Below are 25,913 nucleotides of genomic sequence, written 5' to 3'. Positions count from 1 at the left end.
ACAGCTTTCTCGGTATCCATCCATCCTTCTTTTGAGCTGTATATGATGCAGCAGTAATGATCCCGGTCCAGCGCGTTAAAGCTCAGCCTCAGCTGTGGCACGTGAGCGCCGAAGCTCCTCCGTGGCTATGGATGGTCCCGAACTCCTCCGGACTGTGTCGGGCGGCTCCTCCCGTGCTCATCTCCTCTCGCCCTCCTCCGGTGATTCAGACGGTCTCGGGATGGCAGATGTCCTGCGATCCGTTTGTGCCCGTGATGCGCGCGGCCGCCGCGGAACCCGCGACCATCAGTCAGTTCAGTCTGCCCAGTGTTCAGGTAACAGGGCTTGAAATAAAAAAGACCTATGCCTTCAATTATTAATCTGAATCAAATTTTCAGAATATATGTAGATGTTTGATATGGTGTGCATGACACAATGAAAGTGAATGTTTAATAAATCACATGTATCAGAAACATTTGCTTCTATCAAATCAACTGAAAACTCAAAGGGACTTCATTTCACTATGACTTTGTTTTGTCTTAAAAGTTTTTGACTTTTACTCTGTTGCTGTGGGGTGAAGCTTTAGGACCTCTATGGAGTTATAAGATGTCAAATAAAACATACAGTATGCCTTTAATTTAAATTCTGTCAGCCAATGTCCTGAAAAGTAATGAGATTTTACCTGAACTTAATGTTTAGATACAGCACTATTCAACTTATTACACAATACCCCGTTGATTATTTGTATAAGTGAATATAAGTACTGAAATTGCTAACGAAACAAATTTTGCCTCTCTCATTAAAGGCTTTAAGATACCATCTTGATGCATTAAACACCCCGAGTACTATTTTCTTTTTTGGTGTTGATATGATGACGTGTGATTTGGTATTGAAACAGCAATCTGGGGTAAAAACTGAAGGACTCATGCTTATTTTTTAAATAGCCAGAAGCCTTTAGTTTGCATCACACCTTCCCTAATGATTAGCTTGCTGTTGAGATCTCAGAGAGAGAAAGATTCTTATTCTGGAAGCATTTTATTGGGGGGAAATAAAGAAAATGTATACAGCCCTGTGGAAAAAGATGAGTCATACATATCTGTGGTCAATTTTCTAAGAAAACAGAATCAATTTTACATGTGTATATTTTGTTAACTTGTAGGAGAGCATTTGGAAGATCTCAGAGGAAACAAACAGACTGAAATCCACAAAACTTGCATTTTGATCTTAGTTTGTTGCTGCTGTCTTCACATGCTGTCTGGAAATTCTTATTTCTCACTTCTGAAGTCATAGGCGAAGTCAAGGGCTTTCTTGTTGGAAGGAATATGAATGGTGGAGGACACTAGGTTGATTTTTTAAACATATTTCATATACAATGGATTTTGAAAAAAAAAATCTTCAAAAAGTCATCACATTCACTGACAAACATATAAAGATCACCCACTCTATTGTAAATATTCACATCTAGATAGTAATCTAGTCATAAAGTTTCTGTAAAATAAGTGTTGTTTTTGCTGTGTAAAATACAAACAAAATTCATCAAATGGTTATTTATATATGTAAATATACATGACTGTAATGGCAAGAAAAATCAGTGAATATGTTGTTGGAAAAAATAACAAAATGTAATTCACTAAAGCAATAGTTATTTTAGTAAAAGTTTATGGTTCACCTAATTCACATATTCAAATTATGTCAGTTTCCCAGTTGTAAAGACAACTTGAGCGGCTGTTCATATTCAGTTTCCAACTGGGAAACTGGCATTTATGATAATAAAAATAAAATGTAAAGGCAGTATATCTGGCTTAGGTCGAAGATCATATGTCACCTATTAGTGTGTGCATGCGGTGAGTAATATTTTGCTATCTTAATCTATTTACTTTTCCTTTTTGTACTTTTTTTTTTGTGGTCAAAAACATTACTTTTCTGTGGTATTAGACAGTGATCCTATAGTAATTTTTGCCTAAACATGATGTGCATCTGCCATTGTGCAGTAAATATAAATATACTGTAAATGGCTACTTTAAAATTTAACTTTCAAAATGAAATATCTTCATTTGAGCATTTAGAATTTCTGTTGTAATGAATTAGTCAAGGTGACAAGGTCAAGGTCTTGATAAAAACTTGAAACAGTAGTTCCCTTTTTTTTCAGATGGAGTGGCAGCTGCTAGAATATGCCTATAGTAAAATGGCCAGGAAGGACTGAAATGTGCAGGACAATATTTGATTTTGATAACATCTGATCACTTTTTTTGAACTGATGCCACCCTTAAAGCAAAAAAATCCAAATACCTCCCTTCATCTCCACTGCTTCACCACTAGAGGTGCTGCGCTCAAGATGACCCTCACATCCGCAGTTGGTTCCCCCTCACGACTCAAACTCAGCGTGACATTTAATCTGTGTGCCGGGCAGAGGCATGATCACCACTGCTCCACAGCCCTGGCATTGAGCACTTTCACATCATTAAAGTACCGTTCAGAGGAGGTGGCAAGCATGAACTCAGTCGCACTGTACTGGAACCATAGAGAGAAAGAGAGAGAGAGAGAGACAGTGGGAAAGAGTATATTATTTAAACAGAGACTTCAGTTGCAGACAGCCTTCAGAAGCATTTGATTGACTGCTACTGCAGAGAGGCATTGACGCAGAGCCGAGCGTGATAGAACAGCTGAACGCAGAAGAATACAGCATAGTCTGCAGAGAACTTTCCTAGCTTCAAAGTCAACATGTTATTATGCCCACAACCCATTTTTCCTTGTGATATGATGTGTTTTTAGGTGTTACTTATGAAAGTACTGAATGAAAGGTGGTTTGGATCAGGATTGGGTATTAAAAGGCTAGTTTTGATTTCATATTGAAATAACTGTTGTGTGTTTAAACTGCGTTTGAAGGGCAGCCAAAAACAACAGTATCTGACAATGAAGATAATCTTGAATACATGGCCTTCAGATCATCACATTTCACATTCTTGAAAGTAAAAGTTGGCCATCAAAGTGGCTTATTTTCCACAAAGAAATTCAACAATTTATTTATTTGTTCTTTAGAAAAAACATCTCTAAACTGGTGATTTAATGAACCTTTTTTTAGGCCATTTTCTTTTTGCCAAACAAAAAAATGTTAAAAAAATGAATTTTCAGTAAACGATCAATTAATGAAAATGTTTTTTTTTTTTTGTGTGTGATTTTTATGTATTTACCAGTACCATATTTTTTATGTAAAATATGCATATTTTTAAGTTATATTTAATATTTCTGATACTTTTAAAGTATAAATAAATAAATAAATGCTAATAATACTAATAAAAACCCAGTAAATTCGGACAGCCAAAACCTTAAATTTTTGGATGAGTTTGGTGACATCTGGTGACATATGATGGTATAAAAATATAAAAATATAAAAAATATCAATAGCCACTACAGTATATGGCTGTAGAACTCAATGTGTGTATGTATGTTTATTTGTGTGTTTGTGTGCATGCAAAGTGGCTCAGTTGCACACACACACAAAGCTATTTTTTCTTAGTATTAAGAACATTTAGAGGATATTTTTAGATCCTTTAATAAAAAGGTTTTGAAAGGTTCCATGGATGTTAAAGGTCCTTCATGGAACCACTGATGCCAGCAAATGAAGTGAATTTCCCAATCATCCCACAGTAAAGAACTACTAACAAGAGGTTTAGCGGATTCTCTGTTCCAGAAAAGTCTGCTGCCATAAATGTTATGAGCGAAAACCATTTCATGTTTTGTGCTGATACTTGGGAACTTCTCATTTCTTCTGTTGCTGTTGGTGAAGAACAGCAGGTGTTATTCCAAAAAGACTTCCAAAACATAAATGACCGAAGTGGTTTCTTAACATCTTTCATTCCAGCCAGGCCCGATTCAGTTCTTCACTTCTTCTTAATGAGATGATTCAGAATAGATCTCAGCGGTAATTTGTTCTTCTCTTCTGCTTGGCTGTCCCAGTGGGAGATCCCGTCCAGGCCTCATGTGTTGGGTTTCCAACCTTCTGCAAGTGTGGATCTACTTCCAGTGTTTCCTCATGTATACCGGACGGTCCTGCCTCCACATTACGGCAAGGGCTGGGTGGAAAAACGTGTGCCTGACTACAAGGTAAAAAGAAGCATTCATGGGATTTGATTATATTTTGTGAATCTCACGAAACCTGTAAAGAATGCCATATTTCACCTCTAAATCAAAACAAAAAGTTGCATGGCATGCTCCTAATCTTACTGTTTTACTGATTATTGATGCAAAGAATCTCATCCTGTTTAATGCACAAAAAAAAAGAAGAAGAAAAAAAGTATTTATTTATAAAGTATTTATTAAATGCATAGGTTTTGTATGTAATATAATGTATTGTTATATAATATGGGTGTGATTATAAATGTAATTATAGAAATTAATTGCAGATGTAATTACATACAAGTATTTAAAAATATATAAGTACAATGTAAAAGCATGCATGTAAACAATAAGTGCATTGTATGATTAATTTAAATGTAAGTACATAGCCACCTAATATAAAGTGAGTCCATGCATGTATATTTAATGGAAACCTCATATCCGCTCTTGGGCACATAAGAACAACTCTTCTGGGGAAACTCCATTTTTTCATCATTCTGTAACTGATTTCTCTTTTTCTTATTGACAGTTTTATCTAAACAACACTTTAGCTCTTGAGACCACCTGGATCAGTCCGGAGGAAATGGGAATTTTCCAGCATCAGGAAAAGCCACTGCTGCGGACAAATCAAACAGCGTTGAGCATATGTAGGCCAGCTGCAGCGTCCAGGAATATCCACACTCTACTTTTGACACCCAGGCGCGTTTCAGGTAGGAGGGAGAATATATGATCCCAGCACCCATTTTCCTACCTTTGTGATTCTGGCTCGCAGTTTGGCTAACATTCATCAGAGGGCTTTATAAAAATGCTTTCTGTTTCCTGTTTAGTCCCTAGACTCTTTCAGGTTCTGCTTCTAGTGCATCTGCTTTTCCTTTGTAACTTTAATCTTCTTATTTAACTTGATATAACAATATCAGAGGATTGTCAGCTGAGATTTTACGGAGCAAATACCCGAAGCGAGGCTGTCACTCCCTCCGTCTGTGTGTTTGTGTGTGGGAAGAGAGGGGGTTTGATTTGAGCTTATGAAATGAATCCAAAATTAGTTCAAATTTCAGCTCTTTTTCAATCATAGTTTGGTTTAATCAACCAGAGCGTGCACTGAAGTCTGCTTAAGAGGGCTTAATGAAGACCCATAATGAGTATGCAGTACAAGCAAATTATGCTATTTGATTCTGGTAATCTGACTAATGTATACTACACGCTTTATATACCAAGCATCTTAGGGTCATTCCTGTTTTGCAGAATCTTGTGAACTCTGAACCTTTGAAATATTTAATAATGCATGTGTTTAAACTAAAGTGTTTCTATAAATGAGTGTAGCTGACCCTTTTATCCCTCTGTGACTGTTAGTATGCATTATACATAAGTTTTAAGACATTTCCAGGGGCAGACTTTGCAAAAAAAATGCACTTACACATGATTTCATACATGTAATCACACAATGACAAGAAAATGAAGAGAATGTAAACTAAAGTTCATTGAACTCAGTGATTGACCAGCACAATCCAATTCTAACTATTTTACATTTTGGAGGCTTGGGATTTTAATTATATTATTATTATTATTATTATTTATTTGTACGATTTCATTGAGCATTAGTTTTACACTCCAGTGATGTTTTGTTTAGGGGTGGACTTTTATGCTTAGATCGACAAACCCCGAACTAAGCAAGAAGCATCATTTGCATAATTCACAAAAATGGTGGCGAATGACAAGTATAGCTTAACAAAAAGTTTATAATGTCATAAATGAAGATGCTTGGATATGCATTAAAAATGCATTTGCATTGCATTTTTTCATGCAAATGTGACCATTTTGTGTTTATGATTTATATTTAGGCCATAACTTGCATAAAAACACAAGGTATTCTTGTTCAATCATGGTGCCACCTATTGGTGTACATGTAACAATAACATTTCATTTACTTGAATGCATTGAGTTCGGAAGTGGGACATTTCAGCTCTGGTATTCTCATTAACAACTCTCGGCTGTTTATAATAATACAAAATAAATAAAAAGTAGAGATTTATGATTGGGAAAGCAATCTGCTTAAACAGTTTAGCAGTCTGATAAACCCAATCCTCAACAAGAAGCAGCATTTATGTAATTCGCAAAGATAATGATGAATGAGTATAGTGCGATATCAAGTTTATAGTATGTTATGCTATAATGCTATAATAGTATATGCTTTAACAAACTATTTTAATAACTATTTTATAAATTATTTTAATACTACTGTTGTTTTTTTGCGATTCTTTTAAATTAAATTTAATAAAATGTGATTATTTTACAAAGTAATAACAAACTATTCTTTGAGAAATGAAATCTTTTGTTGAAAAAAAAAAATTAAAACAAGGTTATAAGCTTAGATTTACACCACATAAACTTTGCTCTTTACAAAAGAAACCTCATCATGGAAAAGTGTGTGAGCTCCGCAATCCAAAAATGAGCGAGCACGGGGATACTAGATCAGATCCATTGTGTGGAGATGCATTTATATGGCAAAGTGTGAAATCTACACACCCAGCAATCCAATCAATCAAAGAGCATGAAGTGACCCCTTAAAATATTAGATTTACCCACAGTGAACAAGTTAAATTGAAAACAGACCAGGGATCCAGATGCAGCTGAGCGATGTTTCATATAGCACTGAATTTAATTCCAACCACTCTTGCCCTCCAGCAGAGCGCCAGTCTGCTACACCTGTGCTCTTCCCTGATCACAAGTCTTTAGCTACAGACACTTTCAGGTAAGCAGTGATGAATTAGATTGCAGATGCACTCAAGTGCCGTTCAAAGATTAGTCCTTGTGAGATGAAAAGTTCACTCCTGTAGAGGGTTTTCTCTCTTTCAGATGGCAAAGTCTATAATGAGAGGAAGTGAATGGAATATCTTAGCAGCACAGTTCCTACACAAGCTCTGTGAGACTGAGGCTGAACTGACGATAAAGATTTGACCTTTGCTTCTATGCCTTTACATGTTTAACACTTCAAGTGTGCTTTAGAATAGAGTGAAGTTTTGAAAAGTATTAATAAAGACAATAGATATTCTGAACAATGTTAATGTTCTCCTGGTATGCTTCAGTTCATCTTGACTTCTGAAATATAATCAATATCACTTGAAAAGCTCAACTTCTACTCAGCAGGAAAAACTTGCTAATACTTCTTGCTGTGAACAATTTTCGTATCTTAATGCCTATACAATTATTTAGCAAATGAATGTGGCTGTCTTATGAAGAATATATGAATGCAGATACAAATTAGATGAAAGATGACTGTTTATATTTTTATTATATATTTTATAATGTATTTATAAATGTTTAGTGGTCTGTTTAGACAGGATTTATTTAGAAAAATTGTGTGTATAATAATAACAATAATAATAACTGCATAAAATATTTTTACATAATATAATTAAATATTATTATATAACTATATGGTTATTTATAAATATTTTTTTACATTAAGATATTGATTTGAGGTTGAATATTATATTTAAAAAGAGTAGGGTTAGGGTTAGGGTTAAAAAAACCTAACCCTAACTTATATATATATATATAAAAAAAAACAAATAAAAAAAAACAGCAACAACAATATTAATAATAAACACATATATAATTATTACAGACGTTAATTGTAAATATTTTTCAAACATGATATTGAATTTTTTAGAATAAATATTAATAATATTTTAAAAGAGAGTTATATAACCAGAAAAATAAGTAAACAAATATACATTCTATTGAACATGCAATGATTATTCATCACATTTGAAAGCGTTTCATTATTTATCAGACAAATTTCAATTTAATGTATTTTAATTCAGCTTATAAGACTGTAGTTATATCTCTTTAGAGTCCATTCTAAAGATGCAGTATTTTGTTTTGTCTTGTAAGAATGTCATTCGCTCAAGGTTGTCTTGACTGTTGTTCTCCAGCTCTTGTGTCAGGGTAAGTTAAACTGTCTGAAAAGAGTTTCTCTCTAAATACTGTCTTAATTTCTCTGTCTCCGAACAGCTCGAATTTGTCTAGCCATTTGGACCTTAATTAAATTAGGTTAAGAAACTGTACATCAATGTTACCCTGCTGTAAATGTGCCTTCGATGCCTTAACTTGCAGTTTAGATAGGAAGCTCATTCAGGGAGCAGAACTACTGAGTAGTATGTGTTTCTGTAGTCCACCCAGCTATGTCCAATATAGTTTCATTCAGAGAGTTCTTAAGAGGCTATGAGAGATGTATTCCTGACAGTATGAGAGAGAGTATGTGTGTGTGTGTGTGTGTGTGTTTATAGAGGGGGTTGAGTCACGGTCAATATACTTTTTTAACACTGAAAAACACTTGTGCATCTCGACTAGCAACTGAGCTTTGACAAATGGTCTCTTTCTATAGCCGATGACAGTTGTTAGACGTATACCACCCTGAATAATCTCTCGCTCAAGTTCAGACTCTCTCCATAGGCGGAGCAGTAACCCGGTTTGAGTCTCTCCAACCTGGAATGTATATCTGTACCCTACAGTAACTGTATAAAGATGTAAAGCCATAGAAAATGTTGATTTAAAGCTTTCCTTCCGGTCAGACATATGAATAATACTTTTGAGTAGTATTAGATGCAGACTCTAACTTTAGAGCATTAGAACCAAGCTACAAATTCAGTTATCAAACTTCAAAATCAATCAAGATGAATTTGAAACTTCACTGTACTAAAATATATGTCCATATTTGTGTTGTCATTGCATGTTTTAAAGGAGCAATGTACCAATTCTGTAAAAACATGCCAAAAATAATGTTATTTACGAAATCTCACTCTTATTTTGTCTATTTAGAATCATACTGAGTTAATACATTCAACAATTGGTGTCAATCTTCAATAATTTTGAATTTGAATGTGGACACAAATGTGATTTAAGGTCTTCTATAGAGCAAAAGATCAGATATATGATCAGATAATTAAAAAATCATTATCTTGCACTGCCACTCAAATGTTTGGGATTGGTGAGATTTTTGAGATCTTTTTTAACTATAGATGCTTATGCTCACCAAGATTGCATTTATTTGATTAATCTGATTTGATTTATTTTGAAATATTATTATAATTCAAAATAACGGTTTTCTATTTGAATATATTTAAAAATATTATTTATTCCTATGATCGAAGATGAATTTTCAGCATCATTACTCCAGTCTTCAATGTCACATGATCCTTCAGAAATCATTCTAATATGCTAAAATGTTGTTTAAGAAACATGTCTTTTTTTAAGCAGTTGTGCTTCTTTATATTCAAGAAGCAGCGTTTATGTAATTTGTTATTAAATATAATTTGATGAATACAAAGTTCAAAAGAAACCATGAATCTCTACACAGGAGCAGGTATTGGAGCTTCAGTGTAGCGTGCGCTCAACCGAAACCATCAAGGTTTATGTGGTTTTGAGGTAATAAAGAACATATTATGATGGAAATAACAGATGTGGGTGTGAAAGTAAAGTCTGCTGCCATCTGTCAAACACTTCTATGGTTTGTGGTTGCATCTGTATGCTTCATAAACCAAAAATCATATCTCTACACCCCATCACCCAAAAAGCACCAGGAGCCTGTTACTGTGGCTGAAAAATGTTGAGATGGGAGGAAATTACTTGTTTCTTTTGCATATATCGATGTAAATCCCTTTGTTGTGACTGATGTTTTTGTGATGTATCTGGAGCATCTTATTTAGAGTTGTGCCTACTGGGTTAAAAATTGAGGTATATATTTAAAGTGAGATTTATGAGTAATGTTACATTCTTGCATGCTATAAAGGTCACGAAACAGCTTACATTTTAAACTTCTATTTAATGGAATGGGAATTTTTCTGGAAGCCCATAAACTATTATTTTTACGTTCAGGAATAGGTTATGAACATCTACATGGAGTTTGACAGGCAGTGTGTGATTGAAATGTATGGAAACTTGTTTCCTTTACAGGATGAAAAAAAAGGTAATTTTGTTTATCTCACAATTCGGGGTTCTTTTCTGAGTTTGTGTGTGTGTGCGTTTACTCCACAAAAAAAAAAAAAAAAAAGGAATTGCAGAGTTTACATCTAGCATTTCTGATTTTTTTTCTTCAGAATTTTGAATTTACAATTCACAATTCTTACTTTATTTTTCTTTGAATTCTGAGTTTACATCTGGCAAATTCTACATTTTTTCTAATAATTCTGGGTTTACAGTACATCTTGTATTACTGACTTTTTAAATGAGAATTCTGTTTAAATGTAGCAAATTCTCAGAATTCAAAAAAGTCAGAATTCAGTTTACATAGCAATTCTGACTTTTCTTCAAAATTATGACTTTGAATCTTGCAATTCTTACTTTCTTTCTCAGAATTATGAGATATAAACTCAGAATTGTGAAAAACAGTCACAATAACCTTTTTTATTTTTATCCCACAGCAGAATCACTCTACAGAGGCGCTAAAAAAATCTGTTTTTAAATATGCAAAACTTTTTTTTTATGACTCTTTTGGGGCAAAAAATAAGCATTTACTCCGTCTGTTGCCTGTCTTTTTCTTTAGGCCACAGGCAAGTTGCCTGAGAATTTAAAAGTTAATCTTTGATCTGGAGAATTACAAAATCTTCTATATATTTGTCTTCACCTTTGATGAGCTTATCTCGACATGAAGGTGAATGGATCAAACCATTTTCTTAAACACACCTCGGTGTCAGTTACAAGTGTAGTTATTCACCCTCAGCACAGCAAAGCTTTGGGAAAAATCTGAACTTCAGAAGTTAGATGTCTGTGTCCGGGAATCAGCTGTGGACTTGTATTGAGAGTTGTTCTTACAAAGACATCCTCACGGGCTCGAACCGTTGATGAGCGTTAGCCGAGGCAGTAATTGGTGCCAGAGGGTGTGCGGCGTTCTCACAATCGAACAGTGTGAGGAAGTCCAATTTGTGTCCTCGTAGTCACACTTCCTTACCGCAGGGAGAAGGAAGTTCTTGACGTCTGCAAACACATCCACACAGGTCAGCAGCAGTTAAAGAGCTTTTTCCCTGAGGTAACAGCTTACTTTATTAGGGGCGCTAGATATTCTCAAGATAAATGGATGCGGCACTTATAGCATTTCCCTGTCTAAAAAAAGGATTGTGTTGTTCCTGTCATAGTGCTGATGTCTGTCATAATGTGGTGTTTTCCTCAACTTTCTCGATTTTAATAAGCCTGCTTCTACAGTCTTAGTCTCACGTCACGCCCACAGTTCTTTAACAGATTGTCTGATGCACATTTCGTACAAAACTGCTAAATACAATTCAGTCGGAAGATGCGATCTGCTGTCTGGTATTGGGATGAATGCTCTGAAGAAGAACTAATCACTGGATTTACAATAGATGTATCACATTTGGCAAAGATATCATTATTTTAAGATACTTAGCTGCAAGTAGAAATAAAAGTCCACAAGCAGAACTGTATATTATGCTTTTACTATCCAGATATAATCATGCTGAACTTTCTCATTATGATTCTCTTCTGACTGTTTGACAGTTGGCTGATGTTTCACCTGAAAATACACATGCAAAAAGATAATTGGTAGACTTTTCAAAACAAATTTCCCCTGAAAGAGACAATTAGCTAAACTGTCACCTTTCACTCTAGGGTGACCACCTGACAATATATCTGTTGCGGGACAATAGATGTGATTTTGTGGGACAAAGCAGAAGATAAATTTACTACTGGTAAATACTGATTTACAGTGTAGGGCTGCCAACTCTAACGCATTCGGCATGAAAATCACCCAATTGACACTTTTAACACCCTCTCACACTCACACCACATGTGTGTTTTCTCACGCAGTGAAAAGCACCCTCAGTTTAAAACTTTAATAATAGGATACTGGTGAAACAGATTTGGTAAACGCTCTAGTGGGCATTTGTGTTTGTGCTCTGGAAAGCGCCAAAAGATTGTATTCACAACGTGTTTTCGTTGCACTGAGCACAGTCATAACTGAAAGAACATTTTCTTTTTTTGTTGCTATTATGATGCCTTGTGAAATATCTTTTACTTTACAGAATTATCCAAAACATGGGCAAGTTTGTTTTCTGACAGGGAACACAGGGAATCACCTGCTCCATATTTTGATTGACAGTCATCACAGTCTTTTAGTGGCCGTGTTTACTCCTTTCTTTTCAACCATTGGATAGGATTTAAAAAAAAAAAAAAAATTTTATTTGTGTGAGGTGGGTTGCTTCTTCTGAATAATGTTGTTAAATATAGGTGAAACTATGTTGCAAAAAGAAGAAATAAAAAGCTTTCTTAAAAAGGCAAAAGAATACATGCATGCTTTCTTGATATAACAATATAAAACCAACAGACTGATGAAAATGCGGGATATTTTCTCAATATGTGACATGCGGGACAAGGAGGCAAAGTGCTGTGCGGTATAACACAAAGTGGGACGGGTAGTCACACTAATTAAAAAAAAGGATACAAATATTTTCCCCTTCAAAATTCGCCTGTATTTGGCAGTTGGCTTTTTTTTTTTTTTACCTGGAATTTTGCCTGAAAGAGATATTTATTTTATTTTTTCACCTGAAAATTCAGATGAAAGAGACCATTGGCTAAATCACATCATACTTTCCTGTAGCTTTGATTCCCTGGGGCTTGGATGAACTTAATGGTTAAACCTAAATTGTTCAAAATGTAACTATCAAAACAACACAAGTCCAATTTGGATAAAAGCATCTTCCAAATGTATAAACGCATAAGACGACACTTCACTCTTTAATACCTCTTGTGGCAGCAGTAAGAATTACATGTTCACCTACATTTTTTAATGAACTTCAGTTTGACATTTTGGAATGATGTACAAAATCCTGTTTGCGTAGCTTGAAACATCTGTGTACACATACTCAGAGTATGTTACAGGCTTAAGAGATTAAAGTAAATAAAAATACAATTTGCTTGCATAATGTTATTGGAGGGAAATAGGTATTTGCCATATGCTGTTCAGATGTAGCCTTTCATTTGCATGTAATATTAATTATAGGTTTTTTAATAATATTCTTTTTTTTTTTTTTAATAATGCAAAAGAAAATTAAAATGCTTTTAGATTCAATTTTGTTCTGAAAATGACTGGTGAAGCTGCAAGCCTGAAAACTCCAATATTAAATCGTAGCATAATGAAAACAGAGCAAATCAATATCTGAAGCAAATAATTTCCTGAGATTCGGGCATTCTTCATCCACCCAACACAGAATCTGCCGCCAGCTATGCATTCCAGGTCCAGCATTAATAATCTGTGCTCTACAGTGTTTACATCCAACCAAAGGAAATAAGAAATATGTTCAGTACAAAATAGAAGCTGTAATAGCTCAGACTTATATTTCCATCTTCAGTGCAGTTTCATCCCCCAGGGCCAACTCCACCAAACTCCACCTTTCGAAGGTTCACATGTCTGTTCGGCGGAGTAAGCTATATATCAATCCATAATATTACTCGTGCTGGCTGTCGTGTACCGATTAACCAATATTTTATGCTGATTTATTTGTCAAATGTTCATCCTTTTTTTATTCACATCAGCGTGAAAATCAACCCTAACCCTAACCCTAACCCTAACCTAACCCCGTGCCTTGTGAAAGTATTTAATCGCCTTCGATTTTTTTTCTTCACATTTTGTTATGTTGCAGCCTTGTGTTAAACTGCTTTAAATTATTTTTATTCCACATTAATCTACACTCATACATCATAATAGCAAAGCAAAAACAGAACTCTCACAACTTTGTACATTTTTAAAAATGAAAATCTGAAATAAGTACATTGCTTAACCCAGTACTTAGCTAAAGCACCATTACAGCCTCAAGTTTTTGGACTATAATGCATCAAGCTTTGCTCATCAGCATTTGACAATTATCTGCCATTTTTCTTCTTCTCCTCTCAAGCGCTTTCAAGTTGGATGATTGCAGACGCATATGTTTAGGTATCTCCAGAAATATTTGATTTGGTTTGACATTCCCAGAGTAGTCTATAAGCCACTCTTGCTGTGTGCTTAGGGTCACTGTCCTGCTGAAAGGTGAACTTTCTGCCAAGTCTGAAGTTCTCAATGCTCTGCACTGGGTTTCCATCAGGGCTATTTCTATATTTTGGTGCATTGAGCTTAACTTCTACTCTGATGAGTCCCACAGTCCCTGCCGCTGTAAAACAGCCTCATAGAACAAGGCTGCTCCCAGGACACTTTATGATGTTCTTGTTAACAAGGTTCAGGAGGAGCACATCAGATACTTAGTCTAATCAACACAGGTGGACCACAATCTAGTAATCAATCCCACAATATAAATATTGCTGACTTACCTCTATCCATTGACGATTAATCAGTATTCGATTTGCTCTGTCTGTCATCCTATCACAGACCCAATCTTCCTTCTAACAAAGAGATCTGTACCGGGGATTTATCAGATCTACCACTTTTTCCGGATCCACGATCACTCGTGCCTCACCAAACACTTGCTCGCCCCAAGCGAGTCTCATCCATCCGATGTCGTGAGTATCGACCTCACGTCGGATGTCGCAAGATTCTCATTGTCGGTCAGCCCAAAAATCTTTTTATCTGCCAAACCGAGAGGACCTAGACGTCCGTCGTCCTGAGTCTTAATTTCCAGTCAGAGGCTTCATGGGCTCTCTCGGTCAGCCATTTGTCCTTCGGCCTCTGAATAGCAGGTGCTTATCAGCCAGTAGGGCCCGTACGCCGACACCATGACCTATTCCACTCGAGGCAACCAGGGCCCTCCTGGTCGGGCTATAAAACCACGCCGTTCCTCCTCATTGCCTTGTAGGACTCACCATTCCAACGCTGTGAGCCCCCATTGAGCATCGGCTCGACCCCTAATGACCGGGCACCTCTAACCACATAGTCCAGTACCTGCAGCCGGTAGGGCCTACCTTCCCAATGCTTAAGTCGCTCCCATTGGAGTACGTAGGCTCTTCTGGCCCGCCAATGAGATGACTTCTCAGAAAATAAAATCAGCCCCCACCAGAACTCAATGCTATTTTGTTGGGTGCTCTTAATCTGGCGGCTGTCCTCTTGTCCATTTGCTTTTTTGGGGGGTACTCTAGGTTCGGATCATTCCCGAGCTCGGAGCCCTTCCCTGGACAGCACGCCAAATACGCATACCATACCTCAGCTAATTATATGTAAGCGTGAACTGAAAATTTTGGGATGTTACTCTGCAGGTGATGAGCAGAACTGGTTTCCTTCATGTGATTCCTTTCCTTCACATGATGCCTGGAATTTGAGGTTCATCAGACCAGAGAATCTTGTTTCTCTCAGTCAGAGGGTCCTTTAGGTGGTTTTTTTTTTTCTTTTTTTTTGCAAATTTAAAGTGTTTTTATGCATCTTCACTAAGGAGAGGATTGAGTTTGGCCACACCACCATGAAGCCCAGATCGGTGGAGTGTTACTGTGATTTGTCCTTCTGTATATTTCTCCCATCTGTATATATGATCATGGAGGTCAACTAGAGTGACCACCAGCTTCTTGGCCACCAGTCTAATCAAGGCTCTTCTCCATCAATTGCTCAAGGAAGAGTTCTGGTTGCTCCAAACATCTTCGATTATGGATAATGGAGACTACATGCTTCTGTGAACCTTCAATGCAGCAGATTTTTTTTCTTTCTTCTTAACTTTTTCCCAGATGTGTAGTTTGATGTTATCCTGTCTCTGAGATCTATAGGCAGTTTTTTTTTTATGTTTGGACCTCAGGGTCAACATTTCGACAATCAAATTTAATATATGAGAAAGTATATTTTCACTTGTATGAGGATTTTATTATATTCTGAAATAAATAAATAAATAGTAAAATGTGTAAAAATGTATGAAACTATCAAATTAAAATAATAAAATTAGATAATTATATATCTATATACAGACCAGTTCGAGTCACTAACTCAAGATTTGATGTCAGTTTTGTGAATGTTTTTGATTTATTTTTTTATTGCAATCAAGAGAAATATGTGTTTTCTTTTTAGTGTCTGTATTTCTCAGTGGCCAGTCTTTTGTTGTTTATTTTGCTGAATCACTGCAGAGATTCTGTATAGATGCATAACACTGCTGAATAATGGTGCAGGAAACATTGAAATTTACATGAAAATTATTTGGTTCCTGTATTTATTATTATTATTATTATTATTATTATTACTATTATTATTCCTTAGACTAAGCAATCAATCCAAACAAAATACGTTTTGTAGCAATTCATGAACAAAAAAATTGGAAATTTGAAAAATGCCTCCAAAAAAAGGTGATTGAGGCTACCAGACTAGTTCAGGCTTTATTTTAGCTCGCTTGCTGTCATTCATTTATCATCTAATGGGTGGAAGCATTAAAATACTTCCTTAGGGCTTTCTGAAAAGGACTTGTTCTGTTGTGTGCATTTTCAGGATCTACAGTGTGGTTTCTAGGCCAGAAAGTCATTTTTACTTTAACCCACCATTCCTCTGCTTCACAGACCTGCTCTGAAATCTCATTTTTCATCTTCATGAATTTTAGCCTGGTCTTATTGACAGGACCTAATGGAACGTGAAAAGTCACTTTGGTTGCCTTGTCAAGAAATACGCAGCTTCTGGAAAATAGAGTTTAAAAGTTGAGCAGGCGATTTAGAAGAGCGCAGTGAAGCGTTTTGGCCCACCTTGAATGGATCACGCCGAAGCTCTCGTGGGAGCTTTAATGAGGCTTTAAACACCTTCACATGGAACGTTTCATGCTTTCATTTTGTGCCACAGTGAGATTCATAACCAAGACTTAAAATTTGAGAAATACTTCTATCTCATTAGAGATAAAGGCTGAAATCAATAACACCCCATTCATGCTAGCAGATCAAAATATGTAGGAAACAGAAAGCAACTCTGTTTACTTTATCTGTGCCAGAAGAATCCACCGCAGTGCAACAGTCACACGCTCCTTCGCATATGACTCCAGCTAGTTCAAACAGAATCCTTCCCATTTGAAATAAGAAACATTGATTTGTCTGACACACTTTCACTGCAGACTATGTGTGAATACTAATTATACACTGTGGAACTCTTTTGGTATATTCCAGGATGTGAATGAAAGAATGATTGTGAATGAAAATAAATGTCTACAAAATAGTTTTTAGGTCATTTTCAAGGACATAGCCTGTTGAGCGGTGTCTGAAGCAAACCCATAGGAATTGAACTGATAGTTTGCTCTTTTATATTTTAAGAGACATAATGGAGCTCTTAAAGTAGTTTTATTTAAGTATATCAACAGTTGTTTCTCTTTAAAATACTTGGAAGTAAAATAATGAAAATGTATATGCAGAGCATGCAGCAATACTTTTGCCCTCCATTAAGACAAATCAGCCAACCAACACAATTTCAAATCAACACATATTGGCACCTGTTCATATCCCGGCAATGCATTTTACCTCAGCCAAGACCCCTAACCCTTCCTGGGATTTAATTTTATTTCAAGTTTAGCACTTTTTATGACACAAATCATTGCACAGCAACTTTACAGAAAATTACGTTTCTACAAAACTTAGTTGGAAAATGTATTTAATTCAGGTCAAAAATGACCAGAACAGAACATAAGGGATAGTGTGAAAATCAGGTTTGCCATCAGGGATTTTTAAGCCTCTATGTCAATGGAAAGATTAAAACACACAGAAAGAGCTGCTCAATCTGTCAGAGCTCAGCGGAAACAGTGGAGCGTTAGTTATGTATGAGCAGGGTTAGATGATGGTTATTAGATTTCCCAGTATTACTGGTATTAGAGCTGTAGTCAGTGGTAAAAGACAGAGAAATGAACACGTGTTGGATTTGCCTGACTGAAAGACATTTCAGAGTTATTAGATTAGAAAGGCAAACGTTCTTTTTATTCTAACAAGGGCAGATTAACTGTACAAATTATGATCAAGAAAAATGAGCATTCAGTATTTATTTTCTTACACTTGTCTTTGTTGTGCTTCCACCAAACTTCTTACTCAACTAACTTTATAAATGACTGGTGCTCAGCATTATTATCTGGCCTCTGTGTTGCAGGAGGAGTCCGGGGAGACAGGTAGCATAATTCAGCAGAATAAGATGTTTTCAGGGAGAGGGTATGAAGTAGGTGGTTTGTTAACCAGTTAAATGAGGGAACAGTGGGAGGACAGCACAGCGAGAGAGACAGAAACCCCAACACTGAGCCTCTCTATGAATCAAGATGATGGCACTGTACTGTGAAGCACACGTAAGTAGCCGAAAGTCTCACAAGTGCAATCACTCGCCATTTCAGCTCCGCAGCAGGACGGACATCTCTAGAGCGCTGAAGGCTCCCGCTACATTTACCCTCGTCTTGGCCTGAATCTTTATGCTCAATTTCTCTGAAACAAGACCCCCTGAGAGAGAGGGGAGAGACTGGTAGAAACATGTCACACTCAGACATGAGCACACACACACAAATAAAAGGGTGTTTCTGCACCTTTTTGCAATTTTGGCCCTGTGGACTTTTAGAAAGTAACCTCTCTTAAAAGTTTGCAGGTTTTTCTTAAAACACTTTTTACACTCTCACTAGTTTATTTAATTTGTCTACTGACAAAGTCCAATAAATACATCCATAACAGGAGTATTCTGTCTTTTTTCTGCTACATTGTCATTTCCACACAGTCATTTTATGCTTATTTATATACTATTTTAGTATTTATTAATATTCTGAATTATCTTACATTTTTATATTTCAGTTTCATTTTCATTTTAGTGTAAGTTTTAGTAACTTTGTTTGTATATATTATCTTTATATATTTGTATATATATATATATATATATATATATATATATATATATATATATATAGCTGTAATTTGCTTTAATTTCAGTGATTGTAGTACTCCAGCTTCAACTTTTTATCCAATATTTACATTTAATAATTCAATTAATAGAAACAATTATTATTATTATTTAAAATAGAAATGTATTCATTATAAAAACAGCACAATTTCCACTGAATCCATAATTATGTATTAATTATGCTATGGTGAAAACTTAATTTGAAACATTTAAAGTTCATTAGGTTTTTATTAATTTAAGTATGTGTCTTATATTTTCACATGATATTGTATATTTTGATCTTTAATCTTTTTGTTGTCTTGATGCATGCTCCTTGTAGTTTTTGTACTTGTGCAAAGTTGATATAAATATGTATACACAAATATATTAAAATGGTTAACATGTTTATTGTTTTTTTTTTTCACTTTCTGTTCAGATTATCATGTTTCATAAACATAGGCCTTCTAATTAATGTTAGATGACAGACATCAAATGTTACTATTTAAATATTACAACATTTGAAGTATCTGGGACAAGGCTTAAATCGTAAAATCTAAAGGCTCACATATATATATATATATATATATATATATATATATATATATATATATATATATATATATATATATATATATATATATATATATATATATATATATATATATATATATAAATATATATTCACATTTCTGGGACAACTCGTACTGTAGCTTGAAGGATCTCCATAGATATACTGTATATTATCATGAGGGGGATGTCAGAACAATCACTGGCTGTGGTTCAAACGTTATTTGTGAAAGCATAAATTGTAAGGACTTGTTTTGGGCAGGTTTGAGGACACTTAAAGGAGCACAGCAATAATTGCTCCCCTGGAGACTGGAAAAAAATGGCCTCATTCCTGCAGCCTTTGGCCACAGCAGTATTTATAGTGTATCTCCCTCTTTGTTAAGGCAGAACCCAGCACCAAAATAAAGAAAGATGTTATATACTTTATTAATATACATATACATATACATATAAATACCATGAGTGCTATTTATTGACCTCTGTGTTACTGTTTAGGATTTACCTCTGTTGAAGTCACATGGTGTGCTGGGCAGGCTTTCAAGAAAAGCTCCCGGTGGATGTGTAATTCAAGGTTTCTATTTCATGTCATGTCCGCAGAGAGCATCTCTTGATGAACGATGCATTGTTTATGTGATCTGTGCACCTGTCACTTCATCTCCAGCGGCTAGGTGTTTAAGTGAAGCGTTTAGATCCACATTTATCATTACTATCAAGCTAAAATGTTAGTAGAGTTTAATCTGCAGTCCCCATACCCTTTGCTTGGGCTGTCAGATGACAGACTATTCCTTCCCCCCAACCCTCAGTTGTTTTTCGCCTTCTAAAGCATTCTCGCAGTATGGGAGAGTCGATGTGCTGGAGCCGTTCCATATGATATATTCCCCAGTGGCCTGATTTCCAGTCCAGTACATGTACATGCTAACTGTTCTGGTTGGCTGTGATTCGCCCACTCAGTACCATTAGATAAAGTGTTTCTGCTGCTTATCGTGGAAGAAGCACCCGCCTGCTTACTCCAAAGATCTCTTCAAGGTTTCGTTAAATAGCATTTCCCTCGCTCAGGGAAGGCAGGAGCTGAAAACGGTGGAGATGAGACGGGCACATGTGTGTAAGCTCACCCAGGTGACTAATAATGGATCATCATCATGGTTTTGACAACTCAGTGATGTTTGGTGCATTTAGAGCATGACTGTTACCATTTTTGAGCTGCCTTATTTTCCTATTTTTCTCCTTCTAATGCTTTTCAAAAAGATCTGCAATAACAAGCTACAGTATGAACCAATGCGGCCAGATAAATCACAATGAAATCTTCATCTATAGTGAAAATAGTGCAAACAATGCTGTTTCTTTGTCATTATTGTATTTGTGAAATTGACTGGTAATTTCTGAGTGAAAATTATTAAAAATAAATCACAACCATTTTTTTTTTCAGTGCACTTATTGTGCAAATTGAAAAGATGTGCACTCATTTAAAGCATGAACCAAAGCAACCAGATTAAACCTAAAAAAGGGAAAAATCTTGAAAAAGTTATGTTTCAATGCACGAGCCCTTTCTCTAGATCTTTAGATCAAAAATCCATATGCTGAAAAACAAAATTGATGTAGAAACAATTTTCAGTCTGAAATTACTACTAAATTTAATATATTATTACAAACTGCAAGTGACACATTGATTTAATTTGAAATATTGAAATATTTGTATTAACAGTGTAGTTATTAAAACCATTTTACCATTTTACTTCTGCCTTGTACAGGATATAAGGAGATGGTAGAGCTTGCAGTAAGCAACAATAAGGTCATGGCTTTGATTCCCAGCAAGTGCACATACTGATAAAACACATAACTGGAATGCCATGTAACTTCATCCACATTACATTCATGCATTTGCTACAAACTATATCTGTCAAAAGCATAAATGCATTTTTGCTTGCAGTGTGTTCCTAACAATACTCAGTTACAAATCGCATCTTTTCTAATGTGTCTAATGTGCATTTATAGAGTTTGTCTTGTTCATGCACTCACATATAGTAGATATTAGTGTGTGTGTGTGTGTCGGGGGGGATTGCATGCTCAGATTTGATAAGGCTTCGATGAAACACAAAGGCAAAAGCCCATGAAAATGTTTGGTAGCCAAGAACAAAGGCATGCCTGCTCTTAGTATCCAGTGGGAAGAATACACATACTTTATGTTCAAATCTCCACTGATGCAGATCATGGAATTATCTCTATTCATAGGACTCGTTTTTAGCATTTCTTTTATTATTATTATTTTTTTTTGTAGAGTTTAAAGCCAAAATTGACCCTCTTTAATTTCTCACAGTAACATATTATGTTTTTTAGGCATTTTATAGATTATAATGATTAAAACTGATTAAAGTCACTTCAATATACCTAACATTAACACCTCCAAAAACATGTATTTAATGTCTGCGTAAGAGTTTGTGATCATCTTTTCATCCCTATAATGATGTATATGCAAGTGAAGTGAATTATTATTATTCTTTTTTTTTTTTAAATAAGAAAAAAAAAAATATGGGGCGATTTGATTTTGTCCATTGCGAACTGAATGGACTGTTATTTGTTATTTGCTGTGCTCTGATATGATTATGCTCTGGTATAATTTGATTAAAGTTTATGAGGGCACATGAATTTAAAATAACAGTTTTGTGCACACATAAATCCTAAACAATGCAATATTCCATTACAAAAAAAATAAAAAAAATAAATTAATTTAATGGTAACTTTAAATAGTCAGCATGATGGAATAAAAAAAATCCACACTGACTTTTTCCATCCTAGTTCCCAAAGCGTAGCCAACAAAATAAATATTTCTCAGCACATTTCATTAGAAAAGTTCTAGCAGAAAATACTGTTAGGCATTGTTCTGCAAAGCACAGTAATGCACTTCTTTTATCAATCTTTATTTCTCTTTTCAGGTTGTCCCATGGCCATTAAGCGAGTAGGAAGTTCTAAACGGATCGCTCTGGCAGCAGCAGCCATGATGGCGATGGATTCTGACGTGACACAGGGACCATCTGTCTCTTCTGCTCACCCTCTCCACCTGCTCTCGCTCTCACCCCTCAATCTTCCCTTTCTAACGGCACCTCACACAGGTAGGAATACGAAAGAAAATGCTTTCATTAGTGTCCTTGTGCTTGTGAAAAAAAATCCCCAATGGTTGCCTATCAAACACTGCCGCTGTCCCAAAGGATTCTATAGCTGCGGTTCTGGGGAGTAACCAACTAAAAGTTGCAATCCTTTTAACGCAATAATGTTTTGCAAAGACAGAAGCTTGGCTTTTTTTCAAATCTGTGAAGCTTTTCTAGTAACATATTGTGATATAACGGTACAGTGGCAATGATTGCGAATATTTTATTGTTCAGACGACTCGGGTGAGTGGATAATTCAATGACTTACTTGTAAGGACACATGTTTTGTAAACCGAAGTGAATTAGGGATTCAGTCACTTTTTGTTACCTACTGTGACATAATGATAAGACCAAAAGAAAGAATCACAAATAGAACAAATTTTTGTTTTTAATTAATGTACTCATGATTTTGCATAAACCAAAGATTACATAGATTACATAGATTGTCTTGACTAAATGTTACCAGTAAATCTCTTTCCTCATCATTGCTTCAGCTTTTTTTCTTCTGCCTCAGGTTTAAACTAACCTGCTTTGTGTTGTTTTGTCTGACCCACTTGGTATGATTCTTGGGTTCATAATGAGGGCCTGCTTTCTCACAAAGCTTCTGATGTCCTAATTGGTGAATTGTAATTGCAAATGCCTTTCGTTATGCAAATATCACAGTTTTTTAGTCAGGGGTTGTCAGAAATAGTCTTTTTCCATCACTTTAAACTCAGCACGCATGAAAAGCAAGGTTTTACAGTGCATTTCAGTGAGTTAGTGTGTTTGCGTACACTGCTTTGATGCAGAGTTTTAGATGAAATTTGAGGGTTTTATGGTTGTCGATTTGGACTTCCCCAAGCAATTACAAGAAATGTTGCTGCTTGAGCACCTATCTTCTTGCTGAGTTTGTTGTGGTGTTGTTCTTACCATAACATTCCCATTTCTCTGAAAGGAGTAAGAGTTTCTCTTTGCTGAAGTGGACATGTTTAAATCAAGGGTCAGTGCATAATGACTGAACTGAATTCAAGTACAGCCGTGAAACAGACAGAGCGTATCCTTTTTATTTCCCTGTCTTTCTTTTTCTCACTTTCTCTGCCTTCATGCATATTGATTAACTGTTTCCTTCCTTTGTTGTTCACTGAACTTGTTCAGTCCCTCTTGCGGCTGGATTGCCTGAGGTGAAAAACCATGCGCGGGTGTCAATAAGAGTGTGTGCATGAGTCTGAGTGCAGATCTATATATTTTATGAGCAAATGTATTTATTTTTCAGCTCTGGTCTTGTACTGTATGTGGGTGTGAGGGATGAATTCTCTGCTGTGAATCAATAGGAAATGTGGCCGTGGTTGTCAACATACCCTGTATGGATGACAGGAATCCTCCCCTGGAATTACTTCCTTTTAGCCAGGCCTGAAAAGCAACATTAAAGCAAACAGGCCAACAAACCCCGAAGGGCTCTTAATTTAGCTCTAACGATGTATATGCATGTTTGTCTGATGTTGTGGCAACTGGATCACTCTTCATGTCTGGTCCACGCAGCATCAGCCCACTGCATGTGAACTCTAATGATGCTTTAAATTATTCTGATTGCAATGTAGTAGTTAAGGCAGAAATGATTATCGTAGAGTTTGTGTGAGGGGAGATAACGGAGGTGTATTTCTCTCTCTGGATGCAAGGTTTAAGGATGATAACTTACATAAGACACAGAAGGGAGCGAGCTCAGTAGAAGGTCTTATTTATTAACCTACAGTACAATCCGGCTGAAATACAACTGCACAGTAATTACTTTTTATATTATCAATTCTCATGTATCATGTATTATATTATACAAATAATATGTACAATTATTTTACAATGTCTGTGAATGGCTATATAGTATGCACAAGTAAAAAAGCATGTACTCTATAAAATATTTATTAACGTATATGAAATAGAATTTTTTATGTTACACATTTGTAATGAATTTTTAAGTTTATCGTTCATTTTAAATTCATATATTTGAGCCACGATTCAGCCACATTGCAGATATCGTGCTGTCTACAGCCTACAGTTGACTTTTAAGTAAGCATCTTAATGGAAATGGAATCTCAAGTTTGAGCATCATACAAATAGCGGTACTCATGCTTTATCGATTTAACTAAACTGCATTTGATGAGAACAACATCTGAATTGAAAATGGATAGTTACACTAACTTGCAAAATTCACACCATTATCAAATTGAATTGAAACAACTTTGAACTGACTTGAGGTGGCACTATCATTTTCTGTTCTGTATTTGTTTCATAACTGATGAACATTGACATGTTATTGAACTGAATTTTAACATTATTCTCTTCTGTAGAACTGCTTTATAGCTAAAAAATTATTTTTATAATTGATTCATTATAATACATTTATAACATTATTTTCCTGTTTATTAATGTGAAGCTGTGCTGAAACAATCTGTGTTACTATTTAAATAAATATGAAAAAAAAACATGTTCCCAATCTAATGATGAAGCATAAAAATACACAGCACATTCAAATACAGTCATCTTTTAATCACGAGATGAATTTTATTAATATTTTTATTTTATTTTTTAATTCTTACAAACATACATCAAACGATTTCTACACTTTGTCTGGCAACTAAAGTGCTTTTATTTCCATCCTAGATGGCAAGCACAGTGCATGCTTTTCATGCAATGATAACTTTGAAAGCCAATCTGAAGGTATTTTAGAATAATATGCTGCCTACCTTTTGGAACAACCTTAATGATAGGAGCATGCTTATGATGCCTTAAGTTGTTGCAAATGTATGCAGCTCACTAGGTTTTGAAACAGAGCCAATAAGGAGTTTTGTGGATGATGAACTATGTCATAATAGATGCATGATTTTGAAGCAGATGTTGATATTATATCAATATGAATGAGTTGAGTTTGATCTCCTTATTTGAGTTTATTATGGTCTCTGTCAGTGCCAACGCTGTGAGGAGTCTTTTAATGCCAATGGAGGCGGATTTGAGCTCCCTTCAAATGCCTGAATTATAGGAGTCCTACACATCTGTGCTGAGAGATTAGGCTTTCAACCGATGCCCTGAATGCGACGCCATTGTTGCCAAACCAATTTTTTCCCTTCAAGTAAATGATAGAGGAATAGTATTGTATGGCCAAAATCATGTATCACAGTGTGAAAAGTTAGTGAGCAGGATAACAGTATCAGCATGAAGTTGAGTAAATAGAGACAGAACTATTTCTGTGTTTGTGTCAGAGGCTTTTTGTCTATTTATGTCGAGATGTTGCAAAATAAGTTGAACTAATATGTTGTCTGCCAAATTCCCAAAGCTCATGATGTCTAGATGCCTTG

The 25,913-nt window shown here is 35.5% G+C and overlaps 1 protein-coding gene across 1 annotated transcript; it reads left to right on the top strand.

Moving 5' to 3' along the window:
* LOC113079483 (transcription elongation regulator 1-like protein) lies at positions 1-22,551 on the top strand (the record flags this gene model as incomplete). Its single annotated transcript, XM_026251748.1, has 4 exons — positions 1-314; positions 3,937-4,083; positions 4,625-4,805; positions 22,375-22,551. Coding segments are annotated over exons 1-4 (763 nt in total), but the record flags the coding sequence as incomplete, so codon positions are not given.
* Positions 22,552-25,913: the final 3,362 nt, after the last annotated feature.

This window comes from Carassius auratus, unplaced genomic scaffold (genome assembly GCF_003368295.1).
Source record: "Carassius auratus strain Wakin unplaced genomic scaffold, ASM336829v1 scaf_tig00028219, whole genome shotgun sequence".
Lineage (NCBI taxonomy): Eukaryota > Metazoa > Chordata > Actinopteri > Cypriniformes > Cyprinidae > Carassius > Carassius auratus.
This window is presented reverse-complemented; position numbering and strand designations above follow the sequence as displayed.